Here is a 25,566-nt window from a genome sequence, read left to right as displayed (position 1 = left end):
GTTCTCACACTGCTCAAAGGGTGGCTTAGCAGGAGACCGTTTATAAGGCTCCCGCTCTGGGGAAGAATGTGGTCCTTGCCTAGACCATAGACAAGTATATTATAAGAATTTCATGTTAGTTACGTAAGCGAAGACTTAATAAAAGTCAGTCCTTATACTGAACTCAAACGAGAAGGTTGTTTTTTCCTTATAACAGGATAACCCTTTCACCAAGTATAATTAAGTTTGATGTTCATTGGGCATAAAGTGTGGTTTAGGTTAATTAATCGCGGTGTTTAACCACTCCGGAGTGGCGATTGCGGTGTTTAATAGTACTGTACAAACTTGACATCGGATATAGAAATATAATACAGCTAATAGCTGAGTTTGGTATGATCCATCCAATTAAAATGCGTATATATTTTACATTTCCCACTCTTATATTTATTTTACTCTCTCAATTTTTAAATTTGATAGTGGATCCAAAGCTGTCAGTCCCATGACATCACGGTTTTTGGTCTCGTTGGGTAACCAAATTGCCCGATATCATTTTGATTGATTAATTGTGCGTTCGTTGCGACTCCGCTAATTAGCTGTTAATGTGAAATTGAGTCGCGCGCCTCAGTCATGAAAGGTTTGCCGGTCAGTCGGTCACATTTGTGGTTCGCTTTCACAGCATTTTTCCTGCTGTCTGATAACATAGCGCCAGTGGAATCCCATCATATTTTGGGTCTATTCGTCAATGTTCATCGGTCCCAGTTAATGGTCCATTTGGCAGTATGTCGAGCTCTGTCACAGAAGGGTCACCACTTAACTTTGGTCACCACATTGCCGTTGGAGGAGCAGGAATTGCGGGGAAATGTGTCACACATTTTGATTCCATGGAAGCAGCCAGAAGAGGAGCAGAGAGGGTCTTCCTCGGACCTAATTTGGCGCTTGGAACGGATGTTTAAGCGGCTGGAACGTTCTGGAGATTTGCTCGATCTGCCAGAGTGGAAGAAATTCCTAAAAAATGCACCCAATATTCCCTATGGTCTCCTACTATTGGGCTATCATTTCAACGATCATCTGTTGGGAGTGGCTGCTCATTTTAACTGCCCAGTGGCCATAATTTCCACCCAACAGCCCACTGGATTTGTGAACAGCCTCATGGGCAATCCCGAAGAGCGATGGTATGTCCCACAACCGTATGATGGACACCAGAGAAGTGGAATCTCAGCCTGGATCTTTGGAGTTTGGGAGAAGCTTATGGAAGTATTGGCGAGGAGAGTTCTAGCAAGGATTTACAGGTATGTATTGGAAATAATTATATTAAGTATGTTTAATTTAATAATGCAATTTTTTTTATTTCTAGCGTACATTTTCCCGAACCTCGTTATCCTAGCTTTGAAACCATGCGCCAATCGGTTGCTTTGGCCCTAAATAATCATCACATGATCAGCGAGGGGCCTATAGCTCCACTATTACCAAATATGGTGGATATAGGAGGTATTGTCTTGGAACAGAAATCAGTTGACACCTCATTGGAAATATCAACAAGCAATCGATCGATAATTATCTTTAGTTTGGGAACTCGTTTCACTTGGCGGAAATCTACTCAGAAACTGCTGGAGACTTTTACAAAAGCTTTTGCTCACTTTGCGGACTATGACATTTACTGGACTTACGATGGACCAAATCGGAGTGCTATCAGTCTTGATAATCCTCATTTAAAAGTCGCCAAATGGTGGCCCCAAAGTCAGTTATTGGCCAGTGGAAAAGTTCGATTGTGTATCACTCATGGTGGAAAAGGCAGTCTATCGGAGGCTCTATACTATGGAGTGCCCATGCTGGGACTACCTTTGATAGGCGATCAACGAGGAAATCTTCAGAGGATGCAATCCAAAAATTGGGGCCTTACATTGTCTACTCATAACCTCACTCATTTCGAACTAGCCAAAACAATGGATAGAATACTTAGATCTCCAAGTTATGCTGAATCCATATCCATAGCCTCCCAAATTTATCGAGATCGTCCAATGAAGTCTAGCAATTTGGCCAATTATTGGATCGAGTACATCATTCGTCACAAAGGAGCCAGAAATTTATGCAATCCCGCCAGGCAACTAAATGTCATCGAATATTATGCCATCGATGTTTATGTGATCATCTATGGGGTCTTAATTCTAACCATAACCATACTCAGAAAAATAAATCGCTTGTTGTGACTAGAAGTATCGTTTAATTGTATACAAATATATTACATAAGTAGCTTAGGAGGTGAACTTAATCGACGATAACTTAAGTAACTCGAATGTTGTTTTACAATACTTCTGATCGGAACTTGGGTCTATGTGATGTATTTTTGTTTCTAGCTTTTTTTTCTTTTACTGGCATCTTACTTTCAGCATTTATTACTATATACGTTTTATTTAATGTGTATGTGCTGTAGAATTATTATTTAAAATGCGTTTTTTGTTTTTGAAAAGGTTGATCTTCACCCTGTGGAAAACGCAATCTTTAAATATTATAGCTCATTATACTAACGACTAAACATATGGAAGTTCCCATAAAATGCATTTAGTGAATTAGTTCACCAAAACACTATCATTGGGAGAGTCTATCCGTCAATCCAATGAATCAGTTCTGGATTTTTTGTTGTTCAATGGCTCACTCGTAACTTTAAATAGTAGTATTGTATAAGTAGTTTTTTAGTTTATGGACAGTTCTGGATTGATTGTTTTTGATGGGGGTTTTGGTTTAGCTCTTGCCATCTTGGCGCCTCGACTGGATGTATTGTGGCACATTCAGATTCGGATTTCGAATTCCCGGACGCGGACAACGGCCGTTTCTGATGTCATATAGGCCGAAATTGCAGAAGGGCGGAGTGACTTCTCCGCTTTGAATGCGTCTGTGAAAGAAAAGGATTATAAAATGTTCTAACGATTCAGATTTCTTTTTAATAACTCACCGTCGCTCCATCACCGAGAATCCCTCGACGCCGTTCTTCAGCCTCTGGCACGTGTCGTCGCTGAGGTGGCAGTCGCATCGACAGCGCGGCTCCTGCCGCTCCAGCAGAAGCACCTCCAGATGCTCCTCCTCCTCCGCCGACGGAGGCGATCTCGCCCAGCTAAAGTCGATGAAGTGCTTCGGACATTGGCAGGTGGGACTGCGTTTGCGACGAGTTTCCACAAACACGCACTCGCACTCCGTGTGATTCTGCATGTAAAGAATTTTGGACACCGAGTAATGGCCCCGCTGCATGGTGAACTCCCGCTCCACCGTCTCATTCGTCTTCACCGTGCAGGTTTTCTGTGGTTCGCAGCATCCGATCCTATCGCTGCACCGGTGAAGGATCGTGGCCCGGGGGGAGTAGACCGTGTCGGTTTCCGTCGCGATGTGGACAACCTCTGGCCTTGGCCATCGACAGGCCCCGTACTCTAACATATACAATCTGTGAGCTTCGACCCTGTTTTTGAGTGCCTTGTTACGGGCAACTGCGGAGAAATCAAACAACAGAGAAGGGTTATAATTTTAAGGATATAAGATACAATATAATATGCTTTATATAATCATATTCATGAAGAGTTTTTAGATTATAAATACCTTTTAACTAACACGAAACTGAGTTGAGGAACATTTTCTAATTATTATACCCGTTACTCGTAGAGTAAAAGGGTATACTAGATTCGTCGGAAAGTATGTAACAGGCAGAAGGAAGCGTTTCCGACCCCATAAAGTATATATATTCTTGGTCAGGATCACTAGCCGAGTCGATCTAGCCATGTCCGTCTGTCCGTCTGTCCGTCTGTCCGTCTGTCCGTCTGTCCGTCTGTCCGTCTGTCCGTCTGTCTGTCCGGATGAACGCTGAGATCTTGGAAACTATGAGAGCTAGGCTATTGAGATTTGGCGAGCAGATTCCTGAGCTTCTTACGCAGCGCAAGTTTGTTTCAGTAGAGTGCCACGCCCACTCTAACGCCCACAAACCGCCCAAAACTGTGGCTTCTACAGTTTTGACGCTAGAGTAAAAATTTAAACTGAAATGAATTGTTCTCATCAATACCTATCGATTGACCCAAAAAAAAGTTTGCCACGCCCACTCTAACGCCCACAAACCGCCCACAAACTTCAAAAAATCGTAAATATGAACGCGGATATCTCGGAAAATATCAAAGATAGAGTATTGGGATTTCAGATTTAGATTCCGTAGCCTTGTGCGCAGCGCAAGTTTGTTACGCAAATATGCCACGCCCACTCTAACGCCCACAAACCGCCCAAGCCTGTGGTGCCCACAATTTGTATGCTAGATTAAAAATTTTAACTGAAATGTATTGGTCTCGTCAATGCCTATCGATTGATCCAAAAAAAATTTGCCACGCCTACCCTAACGCCCACAATGCTTAAATCTGTCTTCCGCCGGTAGGTGGCGCATTTAAATCTCGCTTTGCTGCTTGCATATCTCCATTTCCCTTTGGTCCCTTTAGCTGAGTAACGGGTATCTGATAGTCGAGGTACTCGACTATAGCGTTCTTCCTTGTTTTTTGTATTATTGTTGAGTGAGTGTCTAAAATTTTGTTTACAATGTTGTTAAGAAAAATAAAAATATTACTGATTTTATACCTCCCTAAATAAAGTATACACTGTAAGGCACTGACTAAATAAAAGAAATTGTGATTACTCTTTACAACAAACTGATACTAAAAACCATTAACCAAGTAAAGCTAATATGATGTTAAATTTCTAATGTACAAGCTATGAATTAAAGCAATAAAATGGCATCCTGCTGCTATGAATAATCCCCTGAAATGATACATTTTTACACGCAACCTATTGACATAAACACATTTTCGCTTATGTGTGTCATTGGAATAACCAGTTACCAGGCTCATTACTTAATAGCCCACTAAAGTGCGGTTCATTCGCCTTTTCGATCGGTCGGTTCAGTAAACTGCCAGAAATTTCCCCCTTTTACCCCGTTTTCAATGTCTTTCGTGCGTTTCGGTAGCGTTTTCGATCGCCCACTGGCTTTTTGCCAGGCCATCGGCTTAAGATCATTTGTGCGATCCGACTTTTTTTATTGATCGGCTGCTGTAGATTGCCCCTTTAAGGCCTTTTCGGCTGGCTTAAGTTTACCGTTGCAGGCGAGTTTTATTTATGGTCTTTTGTCGCGGCCATAAAAAAAATAAAACGTTCAGAAGCGATCTTTGCATGCGGAATTAATTTTTTCTCGTCTGTCTGGCGGTCGTAAAGTCGCAGGAACCAAGCGGATTGGCCAGCAGGGGGAAAGTGTCTTCAAAGACCACCCAATGTGCAGTTAACCGAGCTAATCCCAGGTCCTAGTCCCAGTCTGCATTCATTCACCTACTGGGAGATCAACTTTCCGGGCGAATCTCCAAGGAAGATTCAACTGTTGGCTCCATATGTAATTTTCATAAATGCCCCATGATTGAATCATCAACTTAACGAGCCCGCTGGGAGGGGGCAGATGGGTATTTGTACACTGTCGAAAAATCCATTTAAGACTCAATATACCAAAATAAAAAAAGAGCTAAAGTGCAATACAATTTTTATACCCGTTACTCGTAGAGTAAAAGGGTATACTAGATTCGTCGGAAAGTATGTAACAGGCAGAAGGAAGCGTTTCCGACCCCATAAAGTATATATATTCTTGGTCAGGATCACTAGCCGAGTCGATCTAGCCATGTCCGTCTGTCCGTCTGTCCGTCTGTCCGTCTGTCCGTCTGTCCGTCTGTCCGTCTGTCCGTCTGTCTGTCCGGATGAACGCTGAGATCTTGGAAACTATGAGAGCTAGGCTATTGAGATTTGGCGAGCAGATTCCTGAGCTTCTTACGCAGCGCAAGTTTGTTTCAGTAGAGTGCCACGCCCACTCTAACGCCCACAAACCGCCCAAAACTGTGGCTTCTACAGTTTTGACGCTAGAGTAAAAATTTAAACTGAAATGAATTGTTCTCATCAATACCTATCGATTGACCCAAAAAAAAGTTTGCCACGCCCACTCTAACGCCCACAAACCGCCCACAAACTTCAAAAAATCGTAAATATGAACGCGGATATCTCGGAAAATATCAAAGATAGAGTATTGGGATTTCAGATTTAGATTCCGTAGCCTTGTGCGCAGCGCAAGTTTGTTACGCAAATATGCCACGCCCACTCTAACGCCCACAAACCGCCCAAGCCTGTGGTGCCCACAATTTGTATGCTAGATTAAAAATTTTAACTGAAATGTATTGGTCTCGTCAATGCCTATCGATTGATCCAAAAAAAATTTGCCACGCCTACCCTAACGCCCACAATGCTTAAATCTGTCTTCCGCCGGTAGGTGGCGCATTTAAATCTCGCTTTGCTGCTTGCATATCTCCATTTCCCTTTGGTCCCTTTAGCTGAGTAACGGGTATCTGATAGTCGAGGTACTCGACTATAGCGTTCTTCCTTGTTATATAAATAAGAAGATGAGGTTATTTTAGTTAACGAGGAGTTATACAAAATACTTGAGCCGGTTGGCAAAAATGTTTTTTTTTATGAATATCTATACTGATCTTCAGCCAATTTTAACAATCATACAATAACTTCCTGAAGATTTATTACAATCCCCCAAACTTTAAAGCTAGTAAAGCTGAATGGATTATGTTTAAGTGTTATTACTTGTTTTGTTAATTTAAATAACCGCTTTTAAGACTTTTCATTAATAACAAATACATTAGGATCCCATAAATTTGGCCCTCTGGCCATCATAAGTGATTGCTTAAGAGGTCTGTACATATATTAAGAAAGAAATAAAGTATTTATAATTTCAATTTTGTCTTAGTGTATTTGAGGTAGCTGCAGGATGTAGTGGCAAGGGTGATGGAGGTGTTCTATACTCAGAGTTTGCGAAGCTGCTTCAGCCACAACAACCACATGAATAATTCAAGAGGTTCTAGCTGAACAAGCCAGGAGTGCTGAAAACCCAGGGCCTTCGAAGGGGATGGCGGGGTGGAAAATAGGGGGAGGGATCTGCAAAGAAAGGGGGAATTTGCAATGTTCTTGTTGCCTGGGTTAAGGAAAGTCTGCTTTGCTGCCTTTGAACTTGACGTCACTGCCCATGAAAATGTGGGCCAAACTGACGGACTTCAAACATGATGAGGTGAGGGGAAGAACCCCTCAAATTGCCAGGGTTTACCATGGCCAGCATTTGAGCTTGGCCAATAAAGTAATTTCGACTGCTGCAAAATGTTACACGTCATTTAATTGAGGAAAAGTTTGTCCAATGCAAATGTCTCTAATCTCCGCACATAAAAATATATGATAAATATATGATATCATCGCACAGCTCTGAAAACTTCTAATTAAGTTTTATCAATTTCACGCAAGGAACTGCATTCAAAGTCGTGAAAATAATGAGATAATAATATTTGTTAATTTGATAAGGGGCTGACGGTATATTTCTTAAAAATTAATTTAATTTAATTTATTGCTAGGTATACCTATGAATAAGTATATCCTTTCCTTAACTTTGATTTGCTACAAGCTTTCTAAAAAAGCTTTTTAATAAGTTTTAGTTGACGTGCAAATTTCTATAAAAACCAAGCCGTTCTTGTTATATATATTTAAGTATATTAGTAATTTTCAAATAATCTAGATTACGCTAATTTCAGGTGTTTTGCGGAATTGTTGGAGTCATCAAAGGCAAGCAACCTCAACTTTCAGATAAGAGATAATAGGCGTCAAACAATCTGAGATGATTAACAAAAGCGAAGAATCAACCAGAACAACTGCAGCTGGTCAAATTGAATGAGATACGAAAATTGCATCATTAGAAATTAACGGCAACCATCGGCGGGCATTTCCATTGACAATTTCCCAGGCTGAGTGACACACTTTCGTTGGCTTTTGCGCCGACTCTGTCCACACGCTCTTAACGGTTTTCCCAAAAACAATTTTCGCGCCCATTAAGCGACAACAATTTTCCACTCAAATGCAAAAGACAGAGAAAATGCAGAAAGGGGGTGGAGATACAAAAAAAAAGTATTGAGACAGACCGAGCTCACATTTCATTGTCAGAGGTCTGGGTTGAGTTTGTGGTTGTCTCGTAATTGTCAATACACTGGAGAAAAAATGGGTATACAATTCAAATATTTGAATTTGCTACAAATCTCATAGTGCATTGTCTATATTTCAATCAATCTTTACTATCCTTTATATATAAAAAAGCATTCAAAATGTATATATCTTTGTATATCTTTTATTTTTATATTTCTTTATATTATTTTTTTTTAATAAAACTTTTCTAAACACTTTCCATATTTTAAACAAAAAATATACAATTTCTTTGGGATTTGTAAAATAATTCTTTCTGAAGCTCTAGCACATAATTTTCTCATAGCACATGATTATTTCTCACTGTACCTCTAACGTGAATTTGCTAAAGCCTGGTGGCACCAGGCTTGTAATGAAGTAATTGGCTAGACCTATGAAAGTCTCTTATTCCCGCCCCAAAAAAAAAAGCACCAACAGCTTTAACTAGCAGAAGTGGGATGTGTGTATTTGTTTAACAAGGAAACTCTTCTTTTAATTGCAATGAAAGTGCAGATGCATCACCCAAGAGACCAAAAACGGTGAAAAAGGAAGAAATACTGGGGAAAAGTATCTTTTGGGTAATTTTTCAACTCCTTAAGGCGGAGTTTTCACTCTCTTTTCTACGGTTAGAAAGTTAAGTGCGTGAGTTAAGCTCGTGCCTGACTTTGCACCCATCCTGTTGTTGACACTTGTGCTCTGGTTTGCCATCATTCACAAGGAGAGTCACGTGCCAAAGGATAAAACAGTCATTTTCATTTCCATTGTCATAAATAACAGGAAAAGCAACTGGGATTGGCCCGGACCTCAGATACAGTTGCGGAATTGCAAATGTTGCCTTGGTATTTCATAGCATTCTTGCATATACAATAAATGATACAACTAAAAAATATAGTATTGTACATTTTAAAAAGTAAGCAAAATAAGTATACAAAATGAGATGAAATGTTAAAAAATTATGTTTATACCCGTTACTCGTAGAGTAAAAGGGTATACTAGATTCGTCGGAAAGTATGTAACAGGCAGAAGGAAGCGTTTCCGACCCCATAAAGTATATATATTCTTGATCAGGATCACTAGCCGAGTCGATCTAGCCATGTCCGTCTGTCCGTCTGTCTGTCCGGATGAACGCTGAGATCTTGGAAACTATGAGAGATAGGCTATTGAGCTGAGCTTCTTACGCAGCGCAAGTTTGTTTCAGTAGAGTGCCACGCCCTAGAATAAAAATTTTAACTGAAATGTATTGTTCTCATCAATACCTATCGATTGACTTAAAAAAAAGTTTGCCACGCCCACATTATCGCCCACAAACCGCCCCCAAACTTCAAAAAATCGTAAGTATGAACGTGGATATCTCGGAAACTATCAAAGATATAGAATCAGGATTTCAGATTTAGATTCCGTAGCTTTGTACGCAGCGCAATTTTGATACGCGAATATGCCACGCCCACTCTAACTCCCACAAACCGCCCAAGCCTGTGGCGCCCACAATTTTCATGCTAGATACAAATTTTCGTCAATACCTATCGATTGACCAAAAAAAAAATTTGCCACGCCCACCCTAACGCCCATAACGCTTAAATCTGTCTACCGCCGGTAGGTGGCGCATTTCAGTCTTGCTTTGCTGCTTGCTTATTTCCATTTCCCTTTGGTCCCTTTAGCTGAGTAACGGGTATCTGATAGTCGAGGCCCTCGACTATAGCGTTCTTTCTTGTTTTATTTATTTTTAATATAATTGGTAAATGAAAAAATTTTGGCCTAAAGTTTTCAAATAAATAATAAGAGGTTCCGACAGAATTTAACTGGTAAAAGTTATATTTTGCACATTAATGTTTTTATTTTATTGGCTTAATAACCCTTTACCTACGGACTTTGTATAAATAAATACTAGTATATTAACAATTTAACAAGCATACCCATGAGACACTCATCAAAATTCTTAAAAGTGTAAGCAGTCACCTCATTTATTCCGCTCATATTAATTTGACCTCAACTGTACGCCTAGCCCTCCTTTTCCCACATCAAAGGGCATTTGATGGCGTTTTGTTTGGCTTGTTTCGCCCTTTTTCATAGCGAATTGCATAGAGTTCGCTTAGCACATTTGCTTAGCACATTTTTTATGGCCAGAACGTGATGATCATGGGCGGGCGCCTCGGACATCTATTTGCAGCACAATTACGTGGGAAAGGGGGGGCGGGGGAAGAAGCCATTAATGGCCACAATGAACCCCGACCGAGGAAAATCTTTAAAAAGGGTAAAGTTTACTCACTGTTGATTTTCCGTATTCTAGCCTCCTCGACGGCATTTGAGGTTCCCGACTGGATTTCCCTTTTGGCAGTCCCCACCACAGGCTGATTTGTTGGAAAGTCCTCGTTCTGTTTTCATGAAACAAAAAAGAAGGAAAAATATATGATATTAGTAAATTGCAAGCAGATAAGCCAATGCAGAAATATTTCAGCATATTTATAGGCATAGTCGGTTTATCTTTTATTTATTTGTTGGTTGTGCGGTGACCATGTAACTCTATTTTCGATTTGCATAACGAACTTTTGCGGCTTTCATTATTATTGCACAATGTAGTGGAGCAATGTTCCTTTTCCAGATATTTTTCATCCATAAAGTGAACACAATTTTATGACAATTTTTATAAGAGTAAAAACATACTGACCTGCTAATAAATTGGATTGTGCAATGTGCCAGGCAGCACATAAAAATGTTTTTCCAATATTTAGTCAATCGAGAATTATATAAAATTAATTATTCTTGGTACATATTTTTAACATATTGCTTTGCAATATAATTTGTCATTATTGTGCAATAAGAATTTCAGCTTAGAGCGAAATGTATTGAGATTCTATTGACCTTTGTCTTCTTTATTAATTTTTTTTAATGTATCAAGTGCCGGAAGCTGCTTATAAAACAGAGTTTTTTTGTTTGCAAAATTTTAAAATCGCATTGGTAATCGCATTGGTAGTTGTGAAATATTTAAATTTTCCTGTCATTGTTCTTGATTTCAGTGTTTTCCCTCCAATTTGTTCACAAAGGGCGAATAAAAATTAAATTCGATTTATGCCTTTTGATTTATGGTGGCCAGTTGTGCTCACGCAGCGATTTTGATTTATTTAACAGATTTTTAACACGCTCACACGAGAGCCGCAGCAAAGGGGGGAATAACAAGTGCACTGCGTGCCACACCTGAGAGCACCTGAAAAGCTATCACTTACAGCTCAAAGAGCAACAGCAGCGGATGTTGGGGAAAACTTTTACAATTTGCATTGCCACACACGTATATCGATTTTCAACAAAGGGATGCACTCGCTTTTCCCACGTTTTCCCAGCCCCAAAAAGGCGCCCCCCGAATGTCATGAAAACTAACGACATGCATATAAGTGATACATAATGCGACGAGGAGGAAATGCGGGAGTGCCTGCCTTCTGGGTGTAATAAATGAAGTGTGCATGTAAGAAAAATGACACCAGCAGGAGCAGAAAGGATAAAGCAGCCAGGATACAACTCCATTCGCATTCCCAGCAGAGTCGCCAAAGCGTTAAGTGAAATGGCCGGCGAAATGGGAGAAAGGCTGCGGGGTTGGGCGGTGGGCGGTGGGGGATCCCTCGTTTGTAAATTGAAATTGAAGGGTTTTACGCCAAGTCATGTCCCATGCATGCAAAAGCAGCTAATGGTTCGGATGCATAAACTATATATTTATTCGGGGGTCTAATGAATACCCTGCATGACTTCAAGAATTTTTTGACTTTACTGAATCAGGAGTCCCTTTAATCTTAGATTTTAAAGGTAATTAAGTTCTCAATATATCTATTGAAAAATTGTTTAATACGTGTATGTTTAAGCATCCTTTTAAATAATGCTTTAATTCATTTATGTGTGTTTAGGCATTCTTTACTAATTTCTTACAATAATAACATTCATTAATAATCGTAGAAAATACTTGTTTACACCTTTATATACACTTTTAGGACCTTCTCTTTTTATTTGTATCTATTAATTTGTATGATTTAAGTGAATCGATGAAATATCTTGTATTTTTCTTGATATTACACTACGTCTGTTATTTATATTTTATAAATGTAGTAGTTATATAGGGATTTTTGCCGCAAGCATTGTTTTTTTGTGCTATGTATTTTGTTAATTATTTGTCATTCCTATTCCATCTTTTATTATTCGCTCAATAGTTTGAATTGCTTACAACGATCGTTTTGCCTACAAGAATCAAAGTCATTCGAATCGGATCTGGAATCTCTCCGTCCTGTTTCCTTGCCATACCCCCTTTCTGATATTTCTTCGGGCATTGCAGGCAACACCTCAGCTCTCTTTTTTTATAACCAGTTCTACTTAAGCTTCATTACGCATGCTCAGCCATGACACGGCCATTTCATCCAGGCTGGCAGTTGGCGACTCCCCCGACCCCAAAAACCTCCCGTATCCCCCCGCCACTGCCCCCTAGAATTACCATCAATCTGGAGTGCCAATCCCAGGAGCAAGAACCGGAGCTAAAGCTACACAGGGAAAAAATTATGCTACATACCACAAGTTGTTTTTAAATTTTCAAGAGGTTTTGGATCATTTATGTTTGCTATTAGATTATCAGAATATACTGTTGCAATGGACCATTTGTATTTTCATCTATTACGAAATACATTTTTTACAACATAAGACTTGAACAAATTTATTATTATTATCTAATGCAGTTTAAACAATAAGCTAACAGAGGGTTGTCTATAGAGCTATAGTAGCTGCAGGCCTGAAGCTCGCTTAAGATAAGTGTATGATATACCATTCCTATAGGAATTTGAACAATTTATTTTGCTAAACACCTAGAACCCTTTAAAAAATATTCAAAACTGCAATCAAAATTTTTATTTTCAGAACTTAGGTCTATTCTTTTTTCACTGTGGTACCGAAGTTAAAGCAGGGACACATAAATGAACAGAAAAAAAACCCATTAAGTGTCTGCCGGGTTGACAGTATTCGAAAACAGTTGGTTTTTTTGTTAGGCCCGCTCCAGCCATTCTCCAGCCATACAAAATAATAAAAAAAGCCAAACTTCATTTGCATTTGCCCCCCGTTCTGTTTTGAGCGTTTGAAGGATGTTTTGGTCGGAGGAGCAGTTTCTTTATTATTTTTCACTCTTGTTTTTTTTTTCCACACCTTTTTTGTTTAGCCTCAATTGGGATTCCTGGCGTGGGTGTGACTTGTGTTTGGTATTTTACGAGCCAGAAGGTTGCAACAACAGCAGCGACAACAATAATAAAGAGCCTGTCGTGGGTTTATTTGCAATCAAAAGAGTTATGAGCCAAATGCAAATAGCGCACCCAGTACCCTGTTTTATGATCCTCAAGCCCTTACACTTTAAAATAAAAACTATAATGCACAACTAAAATAAAATGAAATTGCCTTTTTTATTTATTTCTTCTGATATTGAGGCCAGACATGGAGACAGATATTTTGTACACAAAAGTACCTTTAAAATAAATATAAGTGTACTTCTCGGGTGTTCCAGAACTAATACTCTCGCAGCGAGGTTCAGGGCTTAAAGGTGTTTCTTTTGGGTTGTCCCTGTTCAAGATTAAATACCCCCTTTCCCCGAACTTCTTTCTGCATTACAAAATGCGTGAATGAGCAAAAAAATGAAAAAGAAACCGGGGAACATCATCAACAGTGGCAGAGGCGGCACAAAAAGTCTGGCCAACAAATTCGCCGACAACTGTGCAAACAACCAAGGGGCGTAGGGTGTGAGGGGGTTGATAATGGGCCAGAAAGGGCAGGCTGGTTGGGCGTGGGGGCCAAAGTTGCAAATAGTACAATCCAATATTTGTTTACGCCAAAGAGAGTACAACAAACAGGGCCAACTAAATGTGCACTGCCTTCCTCGCCTACATCTTTTAATTTCCCCGGAATCCCCCTTGGAATCCACACTTTAAATGGGCAAGTACATTCACAATGAATCGCTTTAGCTAAATTAGAATTTTTACCCAGAAGAGTATGACGAATATCTCGATATTTCACTAAGTCTAGAATCATAGAACATTTTATTTTTGGGTATAGATTATTATTTATTGTTTTAGTTTTGTATCTAATATTTTCTAGAAAAGTACGTACTTATATATTTCATAATAATTGAATGTATGTATATTTTTATGATTGCATTTCAAAATATTTCTATTAAAAAAGTTTTTTTAATTTATAAATTCAATCTATAAGTTAATGACTCAGAAAGTTCATACATAAAAAGATAAGATTTAATATATTTTTTTAAGTTTCCTGTTCTTTGCATGACTACACTGAACTTCTTTCATTGAGAAGAATAAATCCGACTCATTGATTTGACAACTTAAAAAAAAAACTAAAAAAAGGAATGTTCCACATATTTTTCCTTTAAAATGCAATATTCTCTTCTCTAGGGCATCCGAAGTTCGTTGACAGTGGGCTTTTAAGGCTTTTCAGTTTGTGTTTTCTTAATTTGTGTTGAATGCGATGCCGCGAAACGCAAATGTAGCAATTGCAATTTGGCTAAAAGCTAAGCAGGGAAAATGGGAAAATGTATGAAAAAGCGCAGCGAGCAACGTTTGGGAAAATATCTGCCTCCATATATTTTCGTTTTTTTTTAGAACTATAAACATGGCCCAGACACGCACAGCTATGAAAAGTGGAAGCTATGGATGGACCATGTGGCGTATGGTTAATATGTCATTTTTTTCCTCTTTCTGATTGTATTCCCAGTTCCCCCTTTTACAGTTTTTGGCATAAAAGTACCAATTAGGCGGGCACTCACCGCCCTCCCTCTTCCCAATTCGACCATTAACTTAAGTAATTAAAATTGTCCACACTTTGCAAATTTACTCGGTGTTTTTTTCTGCTTTTTTGCATCTTAATTGAAACTACTCGCATTAAAAGCCCATACAATTTTATACTTTTTAGCGGGGCCAGTATTTAAAAGAAACAAAAAAGAAATGCGCAAAAGGACTGGCTGTATAAAATGCTTTTTAATTTTTAACGAGCGAATGTAGCCGCGAAATCTGCCGCGACTGCTTGGTTCGTTTATTATGACAATTTTATATTTGTTTGCTTTCGGCCAACTGCGAAAACGAAAGCGGCCAAAAGGAAAGCATCAAGGCTGAAAGCAGAAATCAGAAAGCAAAGGCGCCGCCTTTGGGACCATAAATGGCCATAGTTGCCAGCCAATGTCAATGACAGAGAGGTGATGTTTCTGGCCAGAGAACAGGCTGCCGGCGTTCAGGGATGGATATTAATACATATTTTAATAGATTTTAAACTTTTTTAATTTTGTAGATTTTAGTGTACATTTAAATTAATACTATCAACTAAAAACAGAAATAAACTACCTACTCAAAACTATTTTTTATTCAAAATAAAGCCATTCGAGTTTATCAATAAGATTGTTAGACAAATTATTTGAAAATTTAAACACTGTAATCAGCTGTTAAATTAAAAAATACATTAAAGCTTATCAGCATTGAATGAGATATTGACTCGTAAAATAAAATATATTCGAAAATCCCGCTAATCTAATCTACCAGAAGCACATTGGGTTTTTCCCTGTCAGAGGTTGAATCATCGAGTCAGAGAGGCGCCTACCAATTAAATCGCCCATTCGCAACCGAAACTGGCTGCAACATGTTGCAAGTTGCTGTTGGCGCAGCTCGGCAAATGCCGGAAATGTGAACTGATGCATCATCATCCTCATAGTCGGAGGGATCGATCGAGAAACTGATTGCCAGTCGAGACGTCGAACTGAAGAACATGTCTGGGAAAATGGAAAGATGTGGGGGAATCGAATGGGACCTCGAGGGGGACTGGGAGTGTCGGGGTTGTCAGACTCTTCTAATTGCAACGCCCACACGCACCGATCGATAGCCGCTAGATTGCCCAAGAGATTGAAACGTAGCTGCTCCAACAATCCACCAATCCACCGATCCACCGATCCGCCGATCTCCCGACATGTCTGGCCTGCTCTAGATTGACTTTTCAATCTGCAATTTGTTTGAATTTATCAAAGGCGATACACTGACTGACAGAGAGGAAATATTGACTTTGTTGCGAGACTCGAACGCAAATAAACGATGGGGAATACGGAAATCGTTGATTTTGGAATGCAAAATGTATACAGGTGTACCTATCTTCGTTAGCTTTATGGAAATTAATAGAACTAACCTATGTATAAGGTTAGGATAATTGTTCCTATCGATTTAATCTCTGTTTGTTTTCCTTTTTCAATATATTCTCGAGAGTGGGAAATTTCGAAATTGATAAGCCCTTGGGATATAACTTTCACAACATAAAAATGATTTATAAAGTATAAATTCCGGACAACCTCTTTCATCTCCCCCAAAGACTGCTTGATTCCGCGAAATCTTCCCGGAAAACATAGATCACACAAAGGGAAAAATTGCCATTAAATTTAGAACAAAGGAATTTATATGATTTATGCTGGCGAGGAGTGTATTAGGGCCTCGTCTTGGCCATGATTTATATTTGCTGGTGGGCCTTAATAGCGTGACTCTTGGCGCATGCCCCGTTTAATGGCCAGCAAGTCGCCGGCGATCAATCAGCCAGTTCGCACAGTCGGGGCCAGTTAATTATGGCCAGCAGCCGAAAAGCGTGAACTCTCTGCACTTAATTTATTGGTCTGGCGACGAGTTCCCCCACACTTTCCACACGCACTTTTTTTTTTGTGTGTTGACGACGAGTTTTCCACGTTCATTAGACGACGTGTCGCAGACTAGAAATTAATAATATAAAATTTTATAGATTTGCCATAAATATTCAGAGCTTCCGCCTCAAGTGGCTGAAAGTCGGCTGGACTATTAGTCATAGCCAAATCACTGGCATATGAGTACTATGTAGACCGCCCGAAAGCAGTTTGTTCGCTATTATGTCATAAGCCGATTTGCCCGTCATTAGTTTTCTTTTTTGGAAAAGCCCGCCACATTTAGATTGCTAATAAATCAGAAATCTTGCCGACATTTACTTTATCCCCGAATATATACTTTGGTGCGTGGCAACAGATTTCATCGTTCAACTCTATGTGGCAATAGAGGGAGTCAACACAAATGGGATGGGGAAAGAAATTTTATAGGGCGCGGAGAACTTTGTGTTTATTTCTTTATTCGCCGTCGAATCGAAAGTGAAATGATTGCAGTTGCGAAGTGCTCTTCCAGTTTACTGGAAAATATTTGCATTGTTTATAAACAGATGATTAAATATTGACAGCTGTGAAATGGTGTTCCAAAAATAGGCAATTCGATTTGTAGAAGCATCTGTAACTTACAAACTTTTAATAACTGGGTTTGTACAAACTTTTCTTTAAGTTCATAACTAATTTTTTAGTTTTTTAACCATATTAATGGCATAATTCATATGATTTATTTTCAGTGCTCTCTTTAAATCTCAAAGTTTTGCCCATAGAGTTCAAGTTCTTTCTTTTTCCCCGCTCCACAGGGAATCTTCGTCAACTATTTGCCGTAGATAACCTCCTTTTCTTTCAATCCCGCTGTTGATAAAGGCATTTTCTAGTCATTCAACTATCGCAATTATACAATTGTGACTCGCGATGCGAACGACCAGATCAAGTAATATTAATCGCACATTTGCCTATAAATACATATGCAGATTTTGATTTTATTGACCTTGTCGTGGAGCAACTAAGTTCTTGATGATTAATAGATTAAATCAATTTGTTTTCATGTTCTGGCTGGTTGCAATGCAAGATTGTGTATTGTGACCTATTTGAGTCTAGCTTCGATTTGTGTTTAAGGCAGAGATACTTCTTTTTAAAATCCCTTAAATTTCAAAAGAAGTGTATTTGGATGACAATTGCATCATCTCACAGTGATGTCAAAAAATGTATACATATATAAAAGTGGCGAATTGATAGGAACTTTTGGAATAGGAATTCCTGTGCTCATAGCCAAGATATGATACCCATTCCCCGTTACCAATCTCAGTGCAGTTATGCGCTCGGAATGTGATGGCAAATAAACAGGCAAAGGTAAACACACCGAGGGAAATGGAATGGCATGTGGGAGTTCAGAAGCAAGTGCAGCGGTCTCCCAAGGCGAAAAGCCTTGGATAGCTGGAAAATTGGTGGGGTCGGTTAAAAGCGGAGTGCTGATATTAAATTCCTCTTTTTGCGAGTCCAAGGAGAAGGGTCGCTGGGAGGCGAGGGTATTAAGGTAAAATCATGCTCACAGACCATAAGCTTTTTATGCCGCCCGAGTGCATCAGCCACCCACTCTCATTTTCATCCCCATCCCCATTTCCACATCCAATCTCCCCCTTAACTTTTCAGGAAAGCTTATTAAGGTACCTATGTATGTGATTGCATTACTTGTAGTTTCAAGCAAAAGTGTGGGCGATAAGAGGCAAATCAAACTCAGACTTTGGGGCGGGAAATAATCGGGAGCTGTTGAGCGAATGAATCGTAGAATCAGGCTGTGATTGTCGTCAGCTTCGGGGAATTCCACAGAAATGTTTGTTTTCTTGCTCACTTACGTAATAAATGTGTATTAATCTCGATATTCTGCATATCTTTCAGAATATATAAATAAAATTATGTGATAATATCAGCATGTGAACCAAATTCTAAGAATAAATGAAAGTGGCTTTCTCGAATAATATCCCTGGAAATGCCTATTAGAGGAACGATTGTTTAAGCAGTTCCAGTTTAATTTGGCAAATACTTTTTTTTCCATAAAAACACTTTATATATCCATTCTTTAATTCGCTTATACTTAAATAATCATTAAGTCCTATATAAAAAGTTTTGAAAAATCTTTATCTCTTCAAGCTGTTCAATTTACTTGTCAAGTTCATAAATGAAGTATTTTGAGCACTCGAGGCATTGATTAATTCTTCTATCAGATTTTCCATCTCAATTATGGGTAATCAAAGTAAATCAGAGGGACAATTTCCCCCCAGTAAATCCCATACATATTTAGACACGATTGATTTCCCTTTAAGGGCGGCAACAGTTACAAGTTGTCAAGTCAATTAGGCCAATTGACGAGGGACCACCATAACGGAAAGTCGTGTCTTAAATATCCCTTTAACAACCCGTTTACGTTTTCCCCTTTTTTATTATCATCATCCAGCTGTCGGCCATGGAACAGAAAAAATGAAAAAACAAAGAAAATAAAACAACAGAGCTACAGGTTCTTCCCGAGATCCCCGCTCTTTGCCGATTTTAAACGGACCGGCACAATTACAGGCCGGAAAGTGAAACCGAAACCGATCGTTGAGCAGGGATCTCTCTTCTGAATCTGGAACTGGGGGCATTATGTTGGCTCCCGTTTGCACACCGCCAAATTGGCTTGTTAACCAAATTGGTGGCTCCTACCTGCCGCAACACGTTTCAAAATTGCCGCCATTGTGTAACTCCTTCTTTCCGATCCCCAGCCATATGGGTGGGCTTTTCGATCTTCGATTTGCAATGGGTGAGTGGCTCGGAGATCGGCGAGATTGCGCGTCCCAGGGTTAGTCACCCGTCTCCGATTCACTACGCGCCGAGGTTCAAGGTGAGCCATCTCGTTTCGATCCGATTCTGATAACCATTCCGATTCTAATGCGCAACAAGTAGCAGCAGCTACTAAAGATACTTTGGAAGTTTATTGAGATTTGGCCAACTAAGTAAAAAAACCTTGACATAGCAGTTTATTTAAAATAAAATATAAAATATAAATAAAAATAAAAAAAATATTTATGCCATATAGGAAATAATCGCAATTTGTATATTCTAGGAACCTGGAGATCGATTTTCAAACATTTTTATGGTTTGCTCAAAAATTCCAACAGTTCTGAAATAAAAATCATTTTACAAACTTTAAAGGCCGAACTCTCAGAGGCGCTATCAGGTATCAGGCATAATCAAAATAAGTCTTAATATTTTAATGGGGCTTTAAATATAATGGATCATATATAGAATATACAAAATTAAATAATACATCATACCCAAAAACAAAAAAAATCTTGATAAGGTATTCATCACAAGAACAAAAGATCTTTTAAAAAGATTTTCCTTTTTAAATCGGTTTTTTTTTCATCTTTCCTAGAGTGTTATACGAACAAAACAAATCCACAAATATTTATTCGGCTTCAAACGGTTGAGAAGAAAAAATAGATTGGAGCGAGTCAACAGGACTACATTTTTATGGGTTCCGCGAAGTGTTTGCCATCGCTTGGGCTCCAGATAAAAAATGAAGTACTCACCCCAGTGTCGGCGGTATCAAAATGTAGGTGATTATCGTCGAACTGCCCCACGTGGTTGCCATTGACACTGCGGTGGATATCCACTCCATAGTGGAGCAGCTCCTGGATGGCCTGGTCACGTGCCACACGCTTGTGGGGAAACCTCAGGATCTCCTGATCTTCGGAATACCCCCCGTAGTGCTTCTCCTCCTCGTTATGAATTTCGCGAAGAGGTAGAAAGTAACGAGAACGAGTGCGATAGGTATGTGGATGAGAGGTGGTCCTGGGCAAGGTCGAATTGCTCATGTCTACATAATTCTTATTTATGTCAGTTGGAAAACTGGAATGCACGTGTGTCGTCTTCATAAAGAAGATCGCAATGACCGCCAGCACGATTTTCAGAATCATTTTTATATTACGTTTTTGTGGTTTAATAATGCTAATTTTATATGTTTCGTTTTTGAGATAATTTTATTTTTAAAGGTTCACAATATTCTTGGTTATACACTTTTCTGAAAATAAGCAAAAGGAAAATAAATTAGCATTTAGTGCGATTAGATCACTTTTTTTATTCATTATAATTGCACAATTATTATCTTTAATTAAGCTCGTTTGGTGCTGAAATATTTATTTTGAAGGACTATATATGTTTTCTGAATAAAACGTTAACAAACTTTTTAATTTTTTTTTTCGTAATAAATGTATAAGTTTTTATATTTTTAATATCACTTTTTAAAGTTCTGGCACTTTTATTTTATTTGTTTGTACCCAAATGAGTCATTTATTTCGATTCTGTTAATTACATTTTGCAGGATTTTTTTTCCCCCCAAATTGTGAGAGAATTTTTCGAGTCTAACAAGTTGCTAAATAATTTTGGCAGCTAAATGTTTTTATTTTTGGCACACGCCTTCGCTCTTAACGCACAGCTGCATTGAACTCGCAAATTTGTCGGATGCAATTATACAAAAAATCTTTTTAATCAATGGTTTTTTATTTGCTATCAATTTCTTAGCTGTCTGCCTGTCAAAATGTTACTAATTTCACTGGTAGAACTATCTATTTACTTTAAAAATAAAAACTAAACACGAAACTTTTAATAAATTAATTAAAAAGCCGGTTATAATTAATTTGATTGTAGTTTCCTTTCATTCATTCTGAGTTTTTAATTTCTTATTAAAGTGCAATAATATTTTTTACAACTAGTTGTGAAATTATTTTATTATGTTGTGTATCTACACATTTGTCAATTAATACGCGCACTTATGTAAATCCATTTAGATGGTCGATGTATGTTTTTGGAAAACCAAACTTCTAAAGTGATGTACCTTTTTGCACAATCCTTTTAAGGACATATTTTGTTCACTTTTTGCACTTTTTAACAAAGCTCCGAAATAATTTTTAGGATCTGAAGGATCTTATTTATAAATGTAACTGAACGGAGCAAGCGAACCGCGCGCGTTGAGTGCCTATTTTGAACTGCAAATAAGACGTTTGCCGGCGATCCACAGCAGCCTCAAAACCCCTCGTGAGAAAAGCTCATTCTCTCGTCGTCGCTCTTTTCACTCACTTTTGCGCTTAAACTGAGCCACCAGAAAACGACCGGCAAAATGCTCTTATTCGCTTTAAGAGCAAAATATCGTAATTTTCAGTTCATATTTTAAATTTTCAAGAATATTCGTATATCCTAAAAATACAAAAAAAATTTACAACATGAATAAAAAATTTGTAAAATGACTCAATTTCAGCATATAAGTAAGAACTAAGAAAGAAATGTTCAAAAACAAGTTCCTATTATTATCTCTTTTCGTTTGGTCATAAAATGAAACAATTGTAAGGGTAATTATAATAAAATTTTCCCAAAATGGAATGCATTTTTGAACAGTGTGAACTGATTTCAGCTCATTCTCTCAGCTTGACTTCATTTTACTCTGACATTGGTGCGATTCGAGTGCTTTCTTTTAAGAGCACTCTCTTATGAATTGGTGAGTCATTTTCGTAAAAGAAAAGGCTCAGCCTGGAAAGACTGTGGAAACTCACATGAAAATCGATCTTTTGTAGACTGTAAAAATAATTACAAATTTAACAATATATTTTGAATTAAAGATCCGATTGGAGGCTTGGCGAACGTGCTACCTTGAACGTGTAGAAGCAATTTAATTTAGAAGCAAATGATTTACGCTACCGAAAGCTATTATGATGATATTTTAATCAGCACCAGAGAAATTGTTTTTTACTAATGTAAAACGAATTTGTCAAAATTGTGATAAAATCAATTTTCACTTTAAAAAAGGCATGTGTTAATTCTCATGTTTTTTTTTGCGAACCTGTACATAAAAAAAACAAGGAAGAACGCTATAGTCGAGTACCTCGACTATCAGATACCCGTTACTCAGCTAAAGGGACCAAAGGGAAATGGAGATATGCAAGCAGCAAAGCGAGATTTAAATGCGCCACCTACCGGCGGAAGACAGATTTAAGCATTGTGGGCGTTAGGGTAGGCGTGGCAAATTTTTTTGGATCAATAGATAGGCATTGACGAGACCAATACATTTCAGTTAAAATTTTTAATATAGCATAAAAATTGTGGGCGCCACAGGCTTGGGCGGTTTGTGGGCGTTAGAGTGGGCGTGGCATATTCGCATAACAAACTTGCGCTGCGTACAAGGCTACGGAATCTAAATCTGAATCCCAATATTCTATCTTTGATAGTTTCCGAGATATCCGCGTTCATATTTACGATTTTTTGACGTTTGTGGGCGTTAAAGTGGGCGTGGCAAACTTTTTTTTGGGTCAATCGATAGGTATTGATGAGAACAATTCATTTCAGTTTAAATTTTTACTCTAGCATCAAAACTGTAGAAGCCACAGTTTTGGGCGGTTTGTGGGCGTTAGAGTGGGCATGGCACTCTACTGAAACAAACTTGCGCTGCGTAAGAAGCTCAGGAATCTGCTCGCCAAATCTCAATAGCCTAGCTCTCATAGTTTCCAAGATCTCAGCGTTCATCCGGACAGACGGACAGACGGACATGGCTAGATCGACTCGGCTAGTGATCCTGATCAAGAATATATATACTTTATGGGGTCGGAAACGCTTCCTTCTGCCTGTTACATACTTTCCGACGAATCTAGTATACCCTTTTACTCTACGAGTAACGGGTATAATTAATTTAATTTCTTAACGCTTACTACAAATGATTCATTGGAGAATGCAACAGGATACACAAATGCGGACGTCAAAATGTGATAAAATAATGTCGATTTTTACTCATAATGGAGTGAAAGGTGTAAAGAGCTCCAAAACAAAGCAGATTCTCAGTAAATACATGGTTAATTATTTGATTCCTCTTGATTTTGAATACAAAAATTTGTGAGTCAAAATTTTTCTTGATCATATGATTATATATATTTTTGGAATGTAAATTTCAAGCAATGACGTTATTCACATGACTAATTCTAATAAAATTATTTCATTCGTAATAAATTGTAACAGTGGCTAAAATGATTAAATTACTTTTCACTTACTTTTATAAATAAATAAGTACATTTCAATGGTAAAGTTAAGTTTACTATAAGAAAAAGAATACTTAATTACTTAGTTTTTGAGCCGTTGCTTAAGAATAAGGATTAATGAAATTAAACGATAATTTTAATTGAATCCCCTTTTTTTTTGAAGGCTCTTATCTTGTAACACTTTATAAATAGAAGTAATCACACAGTTATCAGCCACATACTGAGGTGGCGACTATAAAAGCCTCATTTACAGGCCAATTACAAGTATGCTTATCGATAGCACGCTTTCAGCTGGGTCTTTTTGGTTTCTTATGCAAATTCTTATGGGAACGATGTGATTCAGCTCCAGATGTTGGTTCGCCTGTCAACAGGTTTGCTATTGAAGATCTGCTCGAATCCTCGGCGGTTTCATCTTATTTATGGCCTGTGGCTGGTTCTGCTAATAGCACATAAATCTTATTAATGATCTCTGTCAAGTGAGCGAAGAAAACCCGCAAGATCTGCATCCAAGCATTTGCGTTTCATTTCTCGCTTCTAAGTCGGGAATTCTCGGTTGAGAACTGGGTTCTCCGCGCGGTTCTCAATTCGTGGTGTTGATGATGGACAACAGCTTTCAGCGCTACCGTCAATCAGTCGAGCTGACAAAAAGTTCCTACCCATTTCCAAGGAACCGTGGCCGCAATGCGACCCCATTAAATGCCCTTAAATATAGTTCATATTTTGATGTAATTATTATATATACAAATTAATTTATTTTGGAATACTAATTTTCTTAGGAACAAATGGCCTGTTAATAAACAGATTAAAGATCATTTTATTAAAATAAAGAGGGGAAATATCATACCTCTCGCTATTGAATTTAAAAATTGAATTTTCTAAATTTGGCAGAGTATTCTGCGATCGATGAAATTGTTTGGAATTCCTATTTCACACTTTGTTGTGCAACACTTGAATGCTCCCGCCTTGCCAGAGAGGGGCGTGGTCCGTGGGCGTAGCTGACTTCGCACCAGGCCAATAATCTTTAATAGGTCTGAAGAATTTTTTTCTTAGCTGTCTACTCTCTTTTCAGTCAACACCAAGCGCAAATATGCGACAGTCCCGGCCCTCTCCACCCACTCCCCATCTTCCCAACAAAGACCCCCCTCAAAAAATCTCCCCTGCCCCTGTCTGACTTTCGAGTTTTCTTGTCGACACCCACGATCGGGAATTTGCATATGTGTCGCCTGATCTGAATTTTTAGTTCGCCACCTCTTTTCGCCCCTTGATCTATTTGTCATTTGTGCACACTTATGATGATATATGTATTTATTTATATAGCGATATTTTTTCTTTTTATCGTTTTTCTAAGTAAGGAAAAAATGCAAGTGTTCCGATCTCGTAAGTAGAATCAAACCTTATCACATCATAGCAACATTTGACATTGAAGACCCTTGAGAGAGATCCAACCTTCATTTCCGATAAATGTTAGTCATCCTAGTATCTAAAGCTTGAAAAGTGCATTTAATCTTTCGAGCTGACGTTTTTATCTACATCCTGCTCAAGTGTACAAAAAATTAACCTTTGTCTTTTTAAGTAGGTCATCGAATAATGCAAACTTGTGAAATTATTTAGCTTTTGTATATATCTAAATAATGTTTAGTTTTAGTTGTCACTGACGACTCGAATAATCCATAAAACTTACCTACTAAGTACATATTGAATTCCGGTGAGTGCAATAATACGCGAAAAAAATATGATTAAACTGAACATGGGATGTATTTCTTTGTTCTGCAACCATAAAAATTCAATTAAAGAAACTTT

General features: G+C 38.3%; 2 protein-coding genes across 2 annotated transcripts; one reads left to right on the top strand and one right to left on the bottom strand.

Annotated features, from left to right (window-relative positions):
- Nucleotides 1-606: 606 nt before the first annotated feature.
- On the top strand, nucleotides 607-2,186 carry LOC119548543 (UDP-glucuronosyltransferase). The gene is made up of 2 exons (XM_037855838.1): nucleotides 607-1,268; nucleotides 1,334-2,186. Exons 1-2 carry the CDS (start codon nucleotides 607-609, stop codon nucleotides 2,184-2,186), a joined length of 1,515 nt encoding a protein of 504 aa, XP_037711766.1.
- Nucleotides 2,178-21,718, bottom strand: LOC119548544. Its single transcript, XM_037855839.1, has 5 exons — nucleotides 21,582-21,718; nucleotides 20,278-20,768; nucleotides 10,301-10,406; nucleotides 2,930-3,455; nucleotides 2,178-2,869 (listed from the first exon to the last, which is right to left on the bottom strand). The coding sequence occupies exons 2-5, from the start codon at nucleotides 20,662-20,664 to the stop codon at nucleotides 2,719-2,721; spliced, it is 1,170 nt and encodes a 389-aa protein (XP_037711767.1). The 5' UTR covers nucleotides 20,665-20,768; nucleotides 21,582-21,718; the 3' UTR covers nucleotides 2,178-2,718.
- Nucleotides 21,719-25,566: the final 3,848 nt, after the last annotated feature.

This window comes from Drosophila subpulchrella, chromosome 2L (assembly GCF_014743375.2).
Source record: "Drosophila subpulchrella strain 33 F10 #4 breed RU33 chromosome 2L, RU_Dsub_v1.1 Primary Assembly, whole genome shotgun sequence".
In the NCBI taxonomy this organism is placed as follows: domain Eukaryota; kingdom Metazoa; phylum Arthropoda; class Insecta; order Diptera; family Drosophilidae; genus Drosophila; species Drosophila subpulchrella.
This window is presented reverse-complemented; position numbering and strand designations above follow the sequence as displayed.